The sequence below is a fragment of the Bombus terrestris genome, chromosome 1, assembly GCF_910591885.1.
Source record: "Bombus terrestris chromosome 1, iyBomTerr1.2, whole genome shotgun sequence".
Taxonomy (NCBI): domain Eukaryota; kingdom Metazoa; phylum Arthropoda; class Insecta; order Hymenoptera; family Apidae; genus Bombus; species Bombus terrestris.
The window spans coordinates 920820-935408 of record NC_063269.1 but is presented as its reverse complement, the minus strand read 5'-3'; the positions used below and the strand labels follow the sequence as shown (position 1 = coordinate 935408).

At 40.3% G+C, this 14589-nt stretch overlaps 2 protein-coding genes across 14 annotated transcripts in view; one reads left to right on the top strand and one right to left on the bottom strand.

Moving 5' to 3' along the window:
• The window catches only part of LOC100647405 (actin-binding LIM protein 2), a 30527-nt gene extending 22459 nt beyond the window's left edge, over positions 1–8068 (top strand). For 3 of the 13 annotated variants that reach the window (XM_012315933.3, XM_012315683.3, XM_012315870.3), the window contains 6 exons: positions 72–158; positions 1451–1551; positions 2958–3027; positions 3840–3922; positions 5195–5398; positions 5638–8068. In XM_012315933.3, the coding sequence (XP_012171323.1) occupies positions 72–158; positions 1451–1551; positions 2958–3027; positions 3840–3922; positions 5195–5398; positions 5638–5751 (659 nt within the window). In that variant the 3' untranslated portion in view covers positions 5752–8068. Of the gene's footprint in view, positions 1–71; positions 159–1450; positions 1556–2636; positions 2735–2957; positions 3028–3839; positions 3923–5194; positions 5399–5637 lie in introns of those variants that run through there. The other 10 variants (XM_020863569.2, XM_020863575.2, XM_048414578.1 and 7 more) reach the window with 9 other exon arrangements.
• On the bottom strand, positions 7788–12411 carry LOC100649793 (26S proteasome non-ATPase regulatory subunit 2-like). Its single transcript, XM_048414647.1, has 13 exons — positions 12006–12411; positions 11703–11879; positions 11444–11630; positions 11072–11371; positions 10913–10995; positions 10599–10834; positions 10402–10540; positions 10205–10325; positions 9910–10112; positions 9751–9841; positions 9397–9684; positions 9124–9318; positions 7788–9038 (listed from the first exon to the last, which is right to left on the bottom strand). Exons 1-13 carry the CDS (start codon positions 12344–12346, stop codon positions 8829–8831), a joined length of 2571 nt encoding a protein of 856 aa, XP_048270604.1. The 5' UTR covers positions 12347–12411; the 3' UTR covers positions 7788–8828.
• Between the last annotated feature and the right edge of the window lie 2178 nt (positions 12412–14589).

Below are 14589 nucleotides of genomic sequence, written 5' to 3'. Positions count from 1 at the left end.
CGCGATTCACTTTTTAGCCTCTCTGTCTATCCCGGTGCTCGTACTTAAATTGTATAAATGTTTTCGCGTAGCGCCATCGAGAAATATAGATCACGCTCGACCGTGGGAAGACGACGATGGTTTCAGTTACAGATCGAGCGTAGGACCCAGCTATAACGGTAAGCTTCTTTCAGATTCATATCGAATCTGGTCGTCGTTAAATATTTATATATATATATACATATATATCTCATGATCGTTTCATTAACATTAAGTGATAATCTCATCTCATACATGTCCACACGTTCGCACATAACACTAACATTTACCACTCTACCGTTTGATGCAACATCGGCTCGTTAGATTTCGAGGCGATAGCGGGGGTGGGGCCAGCGAAAAAAGATCGTTCCTTTGGTATCACTAAAAAAGAAAGAAGGATAGAAAGATATAGAATAAAATAAAAAAATAAAAAAAATAAAAAATTTTCTCTATCGTTGATCGCAACGTAGCAACGTGCGAATCTTGCAGTGGGAAGGGGTAATGATGTTCGATTAACGAACGATAACACGCAGTACGTGTAAACTACTTGAGCAGGAGTTTATAAGTTAAGTGGCATAGCACCAAATACCACAGCACACACTGGGCGTCCATTAACGTGACAGGTGATGTATTTATTCCGCTTCTGCATGTGGTCGGCATATTACCTTCGATGTGCTTGCCTCTTCTTATCTCTCTCGATTATCTCTGCATACGCCAATTCGAGTAACGGAAATAGTGTGCGTGGAAAGTTCATCCTCTTTCAAGTAGCGTAATATCGATTCCCATTATTTCATACGTGATCATTCACCGATGTTTATATCTACGTATACCATAACCTAGTCAACATTTTTGCTATTCCTCCCATCCCCCTTCTGGCATGGTAATATCTATTACAGATTCCACTCTTGGCAACTTCATTCATTCATACACAAACACATATCGCTCCAAACTTCATTCTCTCTCTCTCTCTCTCTCTCTTTCTCATACCTTTTTGGAATGTTTTTTCTTTTTTTTTTCTTTTTTTTTTTAATTACTACACAATGTTGGAAGATAATCGTAATATACGCTCAGTACGCTATTGTACATTTTTAATATCGTGCTATATATATATATATGTACGTATATTTGCGTGTACATATTTTCGTTTGGTCGCATGAAAGTTGTATCTCTTCAGCATTGCATTACTTTGTATCGCTTTGCGTACAGGAAAAGGAATATATTATCGTTACAGTACGTATACTTTTCGATAGTAGGCTGACGTATTTTTGCGAGATATTTTAGCCCGGTCGAACTGGCAATATCTTCCAATGTTGGGACATACAAAGAAAAGTCGATAGGATTTATCGCTATCTACGTTAGCCAACACCGCTACCTGTATCATCGTGTCTCTATTTGTGTTTTTGTGTTTGTGTTGTGTTTGCGTGGGCGGCAGTTGGGAGGTCATCGGCACGTTCCCCGGCTCCCAGAAACTATCCACCCCTTGGTACTCAACGCGCCTTCACTCTTCCAAACGCCGCTAGGCACTATCATTCGGTGAGTCCGAGAACTTTCCAATTTACCTACCGTTGATCTCAAGTCAAGTCCAAAATTAGCGTACACCGTAAAGAAAGGAACGGAGATTCTCTTTCTCTCGTCTGACAACGTGACAGTGTACTGCGAGCGAATTTCATTGGTCTGAGAATCGTTTTTTCAGCGAATCGTGAAAAGAGAAAAAGAAAAAAAAGAAAAACGTACGAGACTTCTTAAGAGCAGCCGTCGTGTAAGAAAGATCGAGAGAAAAACGCTTTCAACCGACGCGATGATTCGTTGACTTGTCTTCACGGGAGGCATGCTTTTTGTTCTCTTAAGCTTATTTGGAGAAGCATACGTTGATCGTACTTAAACACATAGGTGCTGGCTTCTTCGTACATACGTATTATATATTTTGTGTGCGTATGTGTGTATATATATATATATATATATATATATATATGTATACACACGTACGTACATATATATTTATATATACATATTCTTTTTAATCTTTTTTCGTTGTACACACACGTACGTGATACCTTGCACAGTATTGAACGAGAAATAACGCTTGTGCACTTTGAACATCGGGTACGTTCCCCACCATCTTGCCGTGGAGATACGATATAAACAGGTCGACAAAACTTGAAATTAAAATTCGAACGAAGAGGGTACTACTTATCTTTACACAGTATTAAGATTTCTTTACTTTTTTCTCTCTCTCTCTCTCTTTTTTCTCTTTCACCTTCGACGATTTTCTTTTCTATGCCTCCCCTTAAAAGGAAGATCGTCAAAGATAAACTTCGATCCTCTTGTTCGTGAAGCGAGATAAAACGTATATAAGATAACAGAGTAGAGTGAAATCCCTCGATGATTCAATCTTGTACACGAGCGGAACAGCGAGACTACCTTTGTAATTATTTTAATTATACACAGGATGTGTGTTTTTCTCACTTTTTTCTCCATTTTATTTCTTTTTATTTTTCTTACCCCCTTAATGAAACGTATTTTTTGGCGAACGTTGGGCATTCGTATGGGAATGAACGATTCCATTATTCCCGTTGACACTAATCAGTAATACTGTCGATTGACTGATTTGAAACCAGTTGTGAGCTCCCTTCGGCACATCCCGAAGCCAGGGTACGGTCTGGCACCGCGAAGTCACACCTTCTCCTCGACCGGCGGTTCTGTATCTGCTCTCCCTGTAAGTCTTGCACCGCGTCACAATCGACGACCAAAAAAAAAATCTTCTTGCACCGTTGTTGCTGATATTTACAAAATAATAAAGAATGAAAAAAAAAAAATAAAAATATATATATATATGCTGTAGAGATAATGATACACGTTTTAATTATCGTATCCGTTGATTAAATCACGGATCCCTGCGCCTCGGTTGTTTCTAAGATTTACGCTTTTCTGTCGTCTAGGGTGATTATTCGTTCAGTGGGATGGGAGACAAGACGCACAGCACTGATTTCTCGTCTGGCAAATCAGATAGTGAGTAAACCCAGAAAGGAAACCAATCACACATAACACATACGCAAACACACGCGCGCACACACACACGCACACACACACACACGGTTATCTTGCAGTTCTCTTTTTCGAAAGTACAATCGAACTTTTCAGTTTGTACATGCTTTTTTTAAATTTTTCGTTTTTACTTCTTCTTTCTTTTAATTCACGAGTAGGAAGAGCTCGTGAGAATGACTATTTTGTTCTCGATTATTCTACCTGATTATACGGCTTTAATATCTGAGCATGCTTTACTAATGCATCATTGCTCTATCATAGACACTATCTCTTCTTTTTTCTATCTTGATTTAATCATTACGCCTGAGTATCACGATTCGAACGGTACGATTCCGTGTTAGATTAAAGATTGCATAATAAGATTTGTTTGATCCATTAACCAGAGGAGTTTATAGTGTGCCCAAATGACAGTACCTCCTATTCGCCAATAACGTGACTTAATGACACGATAACTCTTTGATCATTGACAGCTGGTATATCGTGTAGCTTAGAGACTGAATTCAAATCATATGTATAATATAATCATCGAACATTCGCTTATAGTTATTTGATCGAATCGATCGTATTCCCGATCGCATTCCTTGAAAGTTCAACTGGTTTCGTTAACCCGTTGACGTAACGTTATCTCTTACGTTTTCCAGTTTTCTTTTTCCATCCATATGGAATACGATCGATCGTTCGATCGATAGAAAGAAAAGATTGTACTTAACATATCGAAATGGTTTGTGCAATATGGTTTGACATGGTTTTCTTTCCCATTTTTCCCCCAATTTTAGTATCGACAGGCAGCATCACGGATGTGGATCGACGGGCATTGGTATGTACCACAGCCCCATACTACTCCCGGCGAATTAGCATGGTTTGTAGCTTGTTTTGCATATGAATTATATTTAACAGCATATTGCCACAGCCGCGCATTAATCGTAACATTAAACACTTTCGTGAGTTCTCGAGACACGGATGGTTTGCGTAGAACTGAGAAATCGAGCGTCGGCAAAATCGTTCGACTAGACCGATCGGATTAGACGTATTTGTACATAACGAGCACTGCCGGTTTGTTGATAATATATGTATAATATAACGTTTGTACATACTAGATTGTACATTGATCGACGCATGCACATGCTGTATATTTGCTGCGATATTCTTTTTTTAATCGATTCTTTTTTTTTTGCATCTTTTTGTACAAGTTTTTTTTCTCGCCTTGGCATATTTGAAGTTTGCATTTGATTTCGTATCTTGCGAAAGAATCGGACACGATCGCGAGATTTTAGCTGAACGTTCGCAATGTCTTAGTATAGACCGAAGGTTGAATCGGCTTGCTCATTCTTTAGACCGATAGATTCATGACATATACGTAGTTCGTTACTTTCTTTTATTATTTCCTTACGATAACACGATGTGAGTTTCGTGTGCGATGATCGTGATCCTCGAACGCGTGTACGAGTTTCGAAAATAGATGAAATCTCGAATAACGCTAACGAGACTGACGCGTAGTTGCGCTGTTCTCACGATTTGACTGCATATTCTGCATCCATGGCATAATTTGTGCGTACGTGACGGAAAACGGAACTATACGCCTAAACTGAAATTAACGTGCACGAGTTTGTGCGTGTGTGGCGCGTGCCCCTATTGCTTTCTTGTCTTTCTGGTTTGTCGAAAGTATTTAAAAAAGTAAAAGAATAAATCGTGCAACAATTGTATCGACTAGTTTAATGTACATGCACGCAACGATTTCCTATCGAAAAGCAACGAGTCGAAGGATTAATCCGTAAAATGCCAGTTCCTATCGTTCGTTTCAGTCTAACTATGTGGTCATAGTTCTGTGGTCTGTCCCGTGTTAAGTTGTGTCGAATCAGTCATTAACAAACGCGGTGTTTCGCCAACTTTTTTCTTGCTGCGATATATCGACTCTTGTAAGAAGAGATGAAAGATTCTCGCAAATTTTTCAGAACGTGTACATTTCTCTCTCTCTTTTTTTCTTCTTTTTTTTTACCGTATCGATTCAAGCAGAAAATCAAAATTGAAATTTCATGCGAGAAGCTTTTGAACGGCTGCACCGCTATTAACGCTCATCACACGTCATAATGAATCGCGTTACAACGAAATTAACGATCGAATGGTGCTTCAGAATGATGGTGGAATGCTGCCATCATCTACCACGTATACAGGTGGCCTAGGTTCAGTAGTCGGAAGTCACGGGGGCCATCACGTAAGGAGATCACTGCCAGATATGGGAACAGCGCCGTCCGAACCGCCGAAACTCTACCCTTACCACTTGCTTGTCATCACCAACTACAGGCTGCCCGCTGACGTGGATCGTTGCAATCTCGAAGTGAGTTATTAAAACGTTCAATTATAACGAGTCTAGAACACGTAGAATTCATTTAGGACGCTAGAATAACGCTTGAATTTTTATTTTGTAAAAGACTAAAGTAATAGGACCTAGAGAAATTGGTCGATGAATGGATGAAATGATCGAAACTGACGAAGCAATTATCGAGTAAATAAAAAATTTCTCATCCGGCACGAACAGAGATGATTATCTTACTGATGTTTAATTGTGTTTTCCAGCGGCACCTTTCCGACGCGGAATTCGAGGCAGTTCTTCAATTTACTCGTGCCGAGTTCTATAGACTACCGCAATGGCGTCGTAACGAAATCAAAAGACGAGCCCGGCTGTTTTAACCGGCAACAACCACGCTACGTGTTCTACTTATTACCTTCATCGTGTCACGACTGTGTTATCGTGTTATAGAGTGTACATTCCTTCAGCGTGATAGGTGTATAACGAGAGAGAAGAAAATGAGGAACACATGTTCGGGGAACCAACGATCCGTACTGGTCTTCGATCACGAACATCGATATCAAATCATCGTCATCGTCGTGGATGAAAAATGTTCGAGAGAATCTCGATCGTACGCTCGTACACTCACAAAGAAACGTATAGATGCATACACACGCGTATAAACATGTGTTCGACGTTCACACGATGGCGCAAACTCATAGACACAAAGGAGCGCACTGCAATTCGATGTCAATTTTGTTCTCTCAGCAACGAATCCACAGGCAGCTTGACTCTAATCATTGACAAACTACTTCATCACCCTGTGACTTCGGTGCTTCTTTCGGGACAATCTTCGCTGTTCATAAGAATAAGGGAGAAAAATATGTTTATCCGTTTCTGTGCTTAACAAAAAGGACCTCCGCCGTACATATAAAAGTCGAAGACGAAACGGAGAACGGAAACAAGTTGAAACCTTCAAACGCTTGGTCCGGCATTATTAACGAAGGAAGGTCGTACATCGACTACTGCTATCGATGATCGTTTCAGAGGGAACGATTTGAGAAAGAGGAAGCTGTCATCCTGTATCTAACATGTACACTTTCATGACCATGAATTTCACGGTTTGAAAAGTGAAAACGGTAGATGGGTAATAATTTTAGCGAAGTAGCTGAATATATGGGTGACAAACATCGTCCGAGGTTTTATCATTTAACAGGAACATCGTCTTGTAACTTAGAGTTTTTCCCACGAATGTCGACGTATAAAATAGCGCGGCGGGAAGATGTGCAAGATTTAAAGCGAATAAAAACCAGAGAAATGGTAACACTATGTAGCTGACATACATACGTTGTTGTAAATAAACGAATGAACCAGAAAGGATGAAAGAAGCAACGGAAGTACGAGGAAGTGTATATATATATATACATGTATATAAATGTATATATATATATATACGTTCACATACGTATATACACCATTTTGAGAATTCGCTTGAATCACAGAACACATTTACTATTTGCAAAAGGTTATAACACAAACGCGCTGCCTGCTATCATAGGAGCTATCACTATTATTATTATTATTATTATTATTATTATTATTATTATTATTATTATTATTAATTTTTAACTATTATTATTATTATATTTTACTATAAGCAAGATGAAAAATTTAAGATACATGTAAGTAAATAGGAAGTTCAGCTTGCCGGATGACGTAATTATCAACGTATTTAAATATTACCGTCAATTTTGCACGTTGTTTCGCTATTTCAACACATGCGTGCAGACGACGTATCTGTTGGCAAACTACTATACATAGGTATAAGATTTTCCTTAACTCGATTTCCCTTGACTCGTATCGACGATACACGAAAAAGTGTTCTGCAGTGTGAGCGATTAAAGATATATATCGCGAACGTATCTATGTGTATTTGGATAAACGAAAATTATGGAGGAACAGGAAGATAAAAAAGGGGGGGAAAAATAACATTTATCACAGCCAGTTGTTCTACCTTATGCGAGTACGTCAGGCGGCAAGCTGAAGACGCGAAAGAAAAGGTGTGCGTACTTTGAAATGCAACTGTTAAATTTGATCCAACGGGATACAAATTTTTGTACGATTTCGTGGAGCGTAACGTATATCGGAACCGATCGCAACTTTACAACGCAATGAAAAACGTAAGAAAAAAAAGAAATAATGTTGAGGGGGTGCGTTTTCGATCTGGCGGGAAAAACATACACGCGGGAATGTGCGTCCTTTGAACGAGCTGAAAATTACATTTCATTCTACATTTCGCCTCGTCCTGAGTCATACGTGCCTATATATATATAAAAATCGGTGGAGATTTCTGAACACGTGAAGTCGTGAGAGAACACTTTCGATAAAGTACGCGTCGCGTACGTTCGTGAAATTTCTTGCAGTTTTTTTCTCACGGCTTCGTTACGAGAAGATGGGAACGTGCTCCATGATCTTGTGCAATGCGACTTTGCGAACTCACCGGACGAAGAGAAAAAAAAAACAAAAAATTTAAGGGGAAAAGTAACCATGTACTCTGCGTGAAAGAATATATCATTTGTGTGTATATTTAGCAGAGCAAACGAAAAAAAGGGACAGGAACAGAGAGTTCTCTTATCCGCGTGATATCGTTTCTCGTTTCCTAGTTGCCCGCTTTTGTACACACTTTCAGAACCAATAAACTGCAATATTCCTCTTTCATTTGCAATATTTTATCAAAAGAAGCCAAATTTCGATCGTTACTCGAGGTTACTTTCGTTTCTTTCGTCGATCGTGCATCGTTTTTCATCTCGTTTTCTTTCCTACGTCTCGCTTCTGATTAATTTCATTATGTTTTTTCGTCCTATTGCGTTTTTCCGGCTCGTTTTTAATCGAACAAGAGTCATACGTTAATGATATATTTTAATTTAGTGACCGCTGTCAGATCATGGTGCACCGTGTCGTATATTACCGTGCAATGCGAACCAATGTATATTCTGTTGTATAGAGCACATTGCTTCCGCTAGTCCCTCAAATTAAATGAACGCAAACCTACACCTAGTATTCACGCGTCTCTTCGCATTCTTATCGATGCATTCAACGACGCGATCGAACCTTTGCTCGTATCACTTGCGTACTTTCCACGTCTCGTCGTTGTCAAAGTGATGCGTTACAAACATGCGTGGTATCGATCCGTTATTGTACAAGATTTTCTTCGAACGATTCTTTTTTCTCGAAAATTTTACTCCTACTTTTTATTAAAAACAGCATGGAAAATTATACGTTACGATATATCATATAAACGATTCGTCGTTCGCACTTTGGTTCCTAGTAATTTCTTCGCCTTACATAATACACTTCTGTCGATCGTATTTCTTATTACTATCTCATGAAATAAATAAATCACTTGTCCCAGCGTTGCCTTTCGCAATCTGCCGTGTTCTTTTATTATCCACTATCTTCTATTATTGCAGCGGAAAATCTAAGAAACGTTCGATTTCTCTCGAAGAATAACGAAGCCCTCCAAAACGCTGGACAACGCCTCGTACTCGTCTAGAGCAAGTTCTGCTCTTTCTCCGGAGGAAAGCAACGTTGGTGTCGTGTGAACGTATCCACCAGAGATGGATTTGGGATTGCCAGCTTTGCCCACGATGTCTACAGCTTTTCCAACCCTCACAGACACCGGTAGACTCTGATCAAAATACAATCCGATCGGTCTCAAATATTCCCGTAGCGTTAAATTATCTTTGCCTACGAGAAAAATGGTCGGTACATACCTGCAAATTTTCGTCCAAGGTAACCAACCATCTAGGTTCCATTGCAAGCGCCAGACAGTACATCAAATAATGTGATTTCGATAGGATCAGATTTTGACAATCGAGAAACGCCACCAGGACTACCAGTAATCCAGCTAAGGCGACCTTGTCCAACACCTTGGAAGCGTATCGCAAAGGAGATATAGACAACGTACCCTGATAAACAACTTTTTATTTAGTAAACCAATCGTTCATCGATTAAGATCGACGCAATTTATAATCGTCCTTTTTTACTTTGCCAAGATGGACCAAGCCTTGGGAAATTCGAACGAGGAATAGGTGCGTGGGGTTCTTCGCGTGGTAACAGGCTAGTTGCCTCAGCATAGTGGCGAGACGCGCGTTATTCGTCCCAGCACCGACAAGACCGAGAGCAAAGATCGCATTGTTAGCTACGTCAGAATCGTTGTCGTGGCTGTATTTGTTCAGTACATCCAAGACTGACAAGTCTGGATTTGACAAAAAGGATAAACCTAGAGCGAGTGGCATTGCGCGTCTCGCAGCTGTGGGACCGTATCTTCCTATCTGAAGAACAATCGTTCGTGCAAACAGACTGATCACTTTTATTCGTGTTTAAGGACTTTTTATCACCTGCCCGAAGATCCTCGAGTCCTCTTTTCCCTCTCCTAACCCAACGGCAGCGACACCCAACGTAGCTATGGCCTGCGTCGATCCAATATCGCTGAAGAGTACGCAAGAAATTGTAGAAAAGTGGCGGTAGATATTAACGATAGATAAATGTGCGATTACTTTGATTCTGCATGCTTCTCTTCTAATTTCTCTTTTGTTCTCTTCTCAGAAAATTCGATGATTCGAGACCGCTGATCGCAGCAGCAGCTCGTAGGACTGTTAACCGGGGTGACGGGAACGCCTTCACCGTTCGCCGGTTCCGAACAAATTCGTAATAGTCCTTGAACGATCAATACGTCTCCTGTACCGGCATATGCACACACCTGAGACCAATGAAATATTTTCGAATGCTGATGATTATAATATTTATTCGGGATTGTATCATAGAGCATTTTGACAAAGGAGAAAGCATTGCCTCCAGCATAGTTTGTGCAGCAAGCTTGTAAGGGTCGGGTAAGACTTCAAGCGCAGCTGAAGGCGCGTCTATGATGTCGCGGCAACCCATGTAGATCATACCCAGCGCCAGCGGTAGAAATCTGCGAAAAACAAGATCAAACGAACCCTCCTGCATAGTCGTGAAACGTATTTGATAGATATACTTCTGTCTTTAACCTGGAGTAGGTACTAGACAGCTTTTGAGGTGTAAGCTCTATCAATCTCTGCAGAAGTGTCGACGAGGCTTCAGCGTCGGCAGAGCCAACGTTTATCAAACCTATCGCGATCGCTCCGAGAGACACAATTTCCATGGTACCTAAAAATTGTTCATTTGCAAAATATCACGTACTGGGAGCTAATCATCGTAAACGTACTTGCTTCGTCTACCAATACTCCGGTTAAAAGTTCCGTAACATCGGACCTCTGCGAGCCAGCGTAGGCCAAACCCAGTCCTAAAACTGCTCCGATTCTCAGTGTAACGTTTTCGGAATACACGTAGTCGCTGAGGAGCGCCAACGCCGGATCGCATTCGTTGCGAACACCACAGTTGACCAAACCTATCGCGAGTAAAGCGCCTGCTTTGATGTTGTGATCGTTGGTGTAGAGATATCTGCGAAATAAGCGTATCTCAGTCCGCGGGCGTTTGTCTATAAATCATAGTTGCATTACGATAAGAGACGCGATTCACTTGTCGATCGGTACCAGACCACCGTCTACGTCCCACATGTGTATCAGTCCCAAAGAAGCGGTTGCCGAGAGCATTCCGTGCTCCTGTCAAACGGTTTTCTTCGATTTAAGCTGTTTAGAAAGTTTCTATTTCAAGAATCTCTGATATTTATACGAAAACCTTATTTTTATAAACCCAGCAATCGGCGGTGTTCGCCATCAGTTTGTCCTGACCGAATCCAGCGTGAACGAAACCGGAAACGAACGTAGCTGCTAGGTTGGCCCTGGCTGAGTCGTATTCCGCTCGTCTCACGGTATTAGTTTCTAGCCAGGTTTTATAAATGTCATCCGGGTGTTTGGGTTCCAGAATGTCGAGTTCCCTCGCGAGCAAATGGTAATGATTATTGACGTGACTGTTGCTTAAGATAGCTTCGATATCCTTGGCATCGCCTCCCTCGTAATCCTTCTTTAATGGATTCTCCTGAAGAGCGATAAATTATGCGAATGGAAAATAGAATCTCGCGAATAACTCGTGTAGAATCCGATGAATTACCCTTTGTCTTACGAGTATGAATGACAATTGTTTTCGCATTAAATCGTCAGGGCAGGTGGTGAGACATTTGTGTACAAGATCCGAGTCTGCCAATTGAAGGGCTACTAACATTGCTTTGCAATATTCTTGGAATCGTAGATAATGGTCGACCACGGTCTGCAATATTTGTCTTCTTTCGATATCCTCGCTGACCGTTCGAAAGACGTTAAAAAACTGGATAAAGTTGCTTAAATTTTAGTCGTCGTTTCAGAAAATTCACCTGTAGACCGCACAACTCTCCAGATATCGACAAACCCTCTCAAAATTCGTATTATCCAAACTTTCGTTTAAAAAGTTCAATTGATCGATCTCCAAACATAGATCGCATCCAGGTATTTCGGCGTTGTGCTTCATGTCGAATTTTATGATACCGTTTACCAAAGGAGTAAGCTGTGTTCTACCATAAAGAGAAGGAAACAAACAGATAAAAGATTCTATTTTATTTCTTATAATCCGTTCATTTTGTATATCGTCGCCAAACATATTATCACATTTCTAAAAATACCTTCATATCTAAAAATACCTGATACGTTCCTCGTCCTTTACAGGAGCGTTCGTCCACTCGTCTACAATTTCAGCTTCGAGCTGTCTGACGTATTCGTGACCCCACTCGCCAGGGTTCGTCACTTCACCATCGGTGCAATATCGCAGACATTCTTTGGAACCAGGCGCGGCTCCAGCCATCGATAATACGCTCAATACTTCCGCGAATTGCCGTTTCACGTCCCTCCTTCGAATCTTTTTATGCGCGTTCTTCATATCATTGTACGAGTTTTTCAAATACTTGAGAGGTTTTGGTACGGAAGTCATCGATGTTGTCGAGGTTTGCATCAACAATCGAAGTTGACTCAGGGATATCAACATCGCATCTTCGTCTTTTCCCTCGAATTTTAATTAAAAATCGGGATCGATGTGACACCGAAGGTTTGAGTTAGGTAACGATTGGATTTGAATTTGAAATTGTTTTAGCAGCTAACGCTTTATGTAATGTAATCGCATGCGTATCTATGACAGTTATTAGGTTAAGAAAGTGAATTGCATATAGCGTTATTATTACCATCAATACGTCGACCAACTGGTACAGCTCTTCTTGCAAGCGTGCGTCTTCCTCGTTCTAACAAATGTTTCCTTGATTAGAAATGAATGAAAAACTTGGTATTTTTTCTTTTTTTTTCTTTTTTTTATTAATATGGTTACCATTTCTGACTCCTTTCGCGGGCCGAGTTTAGCCATCGTTGCAGTTTGCAAGATCTCAGTGAATCGTTCTCAACGGAAAATTATTTTTTACATCGACGAGATTCGTGAAAATATTTGACGACGCTTTCTCGACTCTTCGTGTAACAGATTCGATTCTCTTTTTTTTCGCTTGTCAGTTACACGGAGCGATCAAAGCCCCGCAAACCTCTCGAATTTCAATCTTTGCGTCTGACACAAACAGACTCGTACTACTAAAACAGTGGAAAAGATGGGATACAAGGTTGAGGTACAAGAAAGAAAGGAAGGAAGAAAAAGATTTCACCTGTTACTTACTTAACGAGTAATATTTTAAAGTTATAATTTATTTAGTTGTAACAAAAGTATCGTAATTACACTATACGTTTAATGCGTAACAATACGTACATACGTATATATATGTACATATATACAGTTGCGTAGGATATTTATATATATAATGTATATATATATATATATATACATATATATACAGTATCGTCGATAAGAAGTTCCTAAACTTGATTTCCTTTGTACCCTGATTATTCGTTTGAACGTTATCACATTCTCTCGTTGCTTCGCACACGATACTCCACGTGATCATCATACTCTATTTTAAAAATCTACTTTGCTGACAATCGCGTGGAAAATCGTTATCGCTCGATCTGTCTAATCGCTTCGAAGGCCTCGCGAACAATGCGCGTACTTTAATCATTTTTTTTTTCCTCCGTGAACAGTACAATTTCCTCTAAACATGACGTTACTTAAATTAAAAAACAAAGATAATAACACGTTCTGCGAGCGCTTCTCTTCTCGATCCAAGTGGAAATTCCATACACCGGGTAATTCGAACGTCACTTGGCCGCGGTTCTTTTTTTCCTGCCATATTCTTTTGTTTCTTAATCGAGTTTTTAAATTACTTTTTACACGCGCGTACAATCGGGTCATCTTAAGCATATCTTAGGAAAAGTCTTATTGCTCTTTGAAATAGAGGAACATTTCAGGAATGATTCTACAACGTCTAGCTCCGTTTTCACGATCGGAACGAAGAACAAACGCATCGGAAATCATTGTTGCGTACAGATTAAAATTAGTTTCTATCAATGACGACGATTTCGCATCCTCGAGAAGTTTACCATGGACGATATATGTTTCGTCCCATACTCGGACGATTCTGACCTCGATGAAATCCGATCGAGGCGCTCGATTTTTCATCGCGATGAAAATGTACGCAACGACCGACTTCGATCGTTGATCGTTGTACACGCGGTCCGTTACTCATTCTCCCTTCGTTATTTCCAGTATCTTTCTTTTCCTTTGTTTCTATAGCGCGCACGCATCGACGAATAACCGCGTTTCGTCCGCGCGAATACCTTGCCCCTATTACACATCGCGTTATGATGCCAATAATTTTTCCTCTCTTTTCATTTTTCGATCTTTCCGCGCGTATCGTTCGATAGGTGCATCGTGCTAGGCTCGACGAATCGTTTTCTATCTGAAAGATGCGTCAAGCTCGATCAACCGCTACTCGTCGATATGTCTCGTTTCTCCGACCGTATATCTTAAGTGTCGCGACCTTCTTAGAACAGTATATATTTGGTAAATCTTTAAGGCTATCGCGTAAATGCAAATACAATTGTCGTTCCTGATCGTTAAGAAAAAAAAAAGAAGAAGAGTGTTGCGCACACGCGTATCGCCGATGCGTGAAGGATATCTCATCGAGGAAAATTCTTGCAATCCGAAATGAACGATTCAACGGAACCGGTGTTAATTGGAGTGAGGTATAAGTAAGTACATCCGTTGCTAGATCGCACGAACAACAGAAAACGAACTCTATCGATACTTGCATAAAAAAAGTTGCGTTACGACTTACGATAGAAAAAATTATTAATATC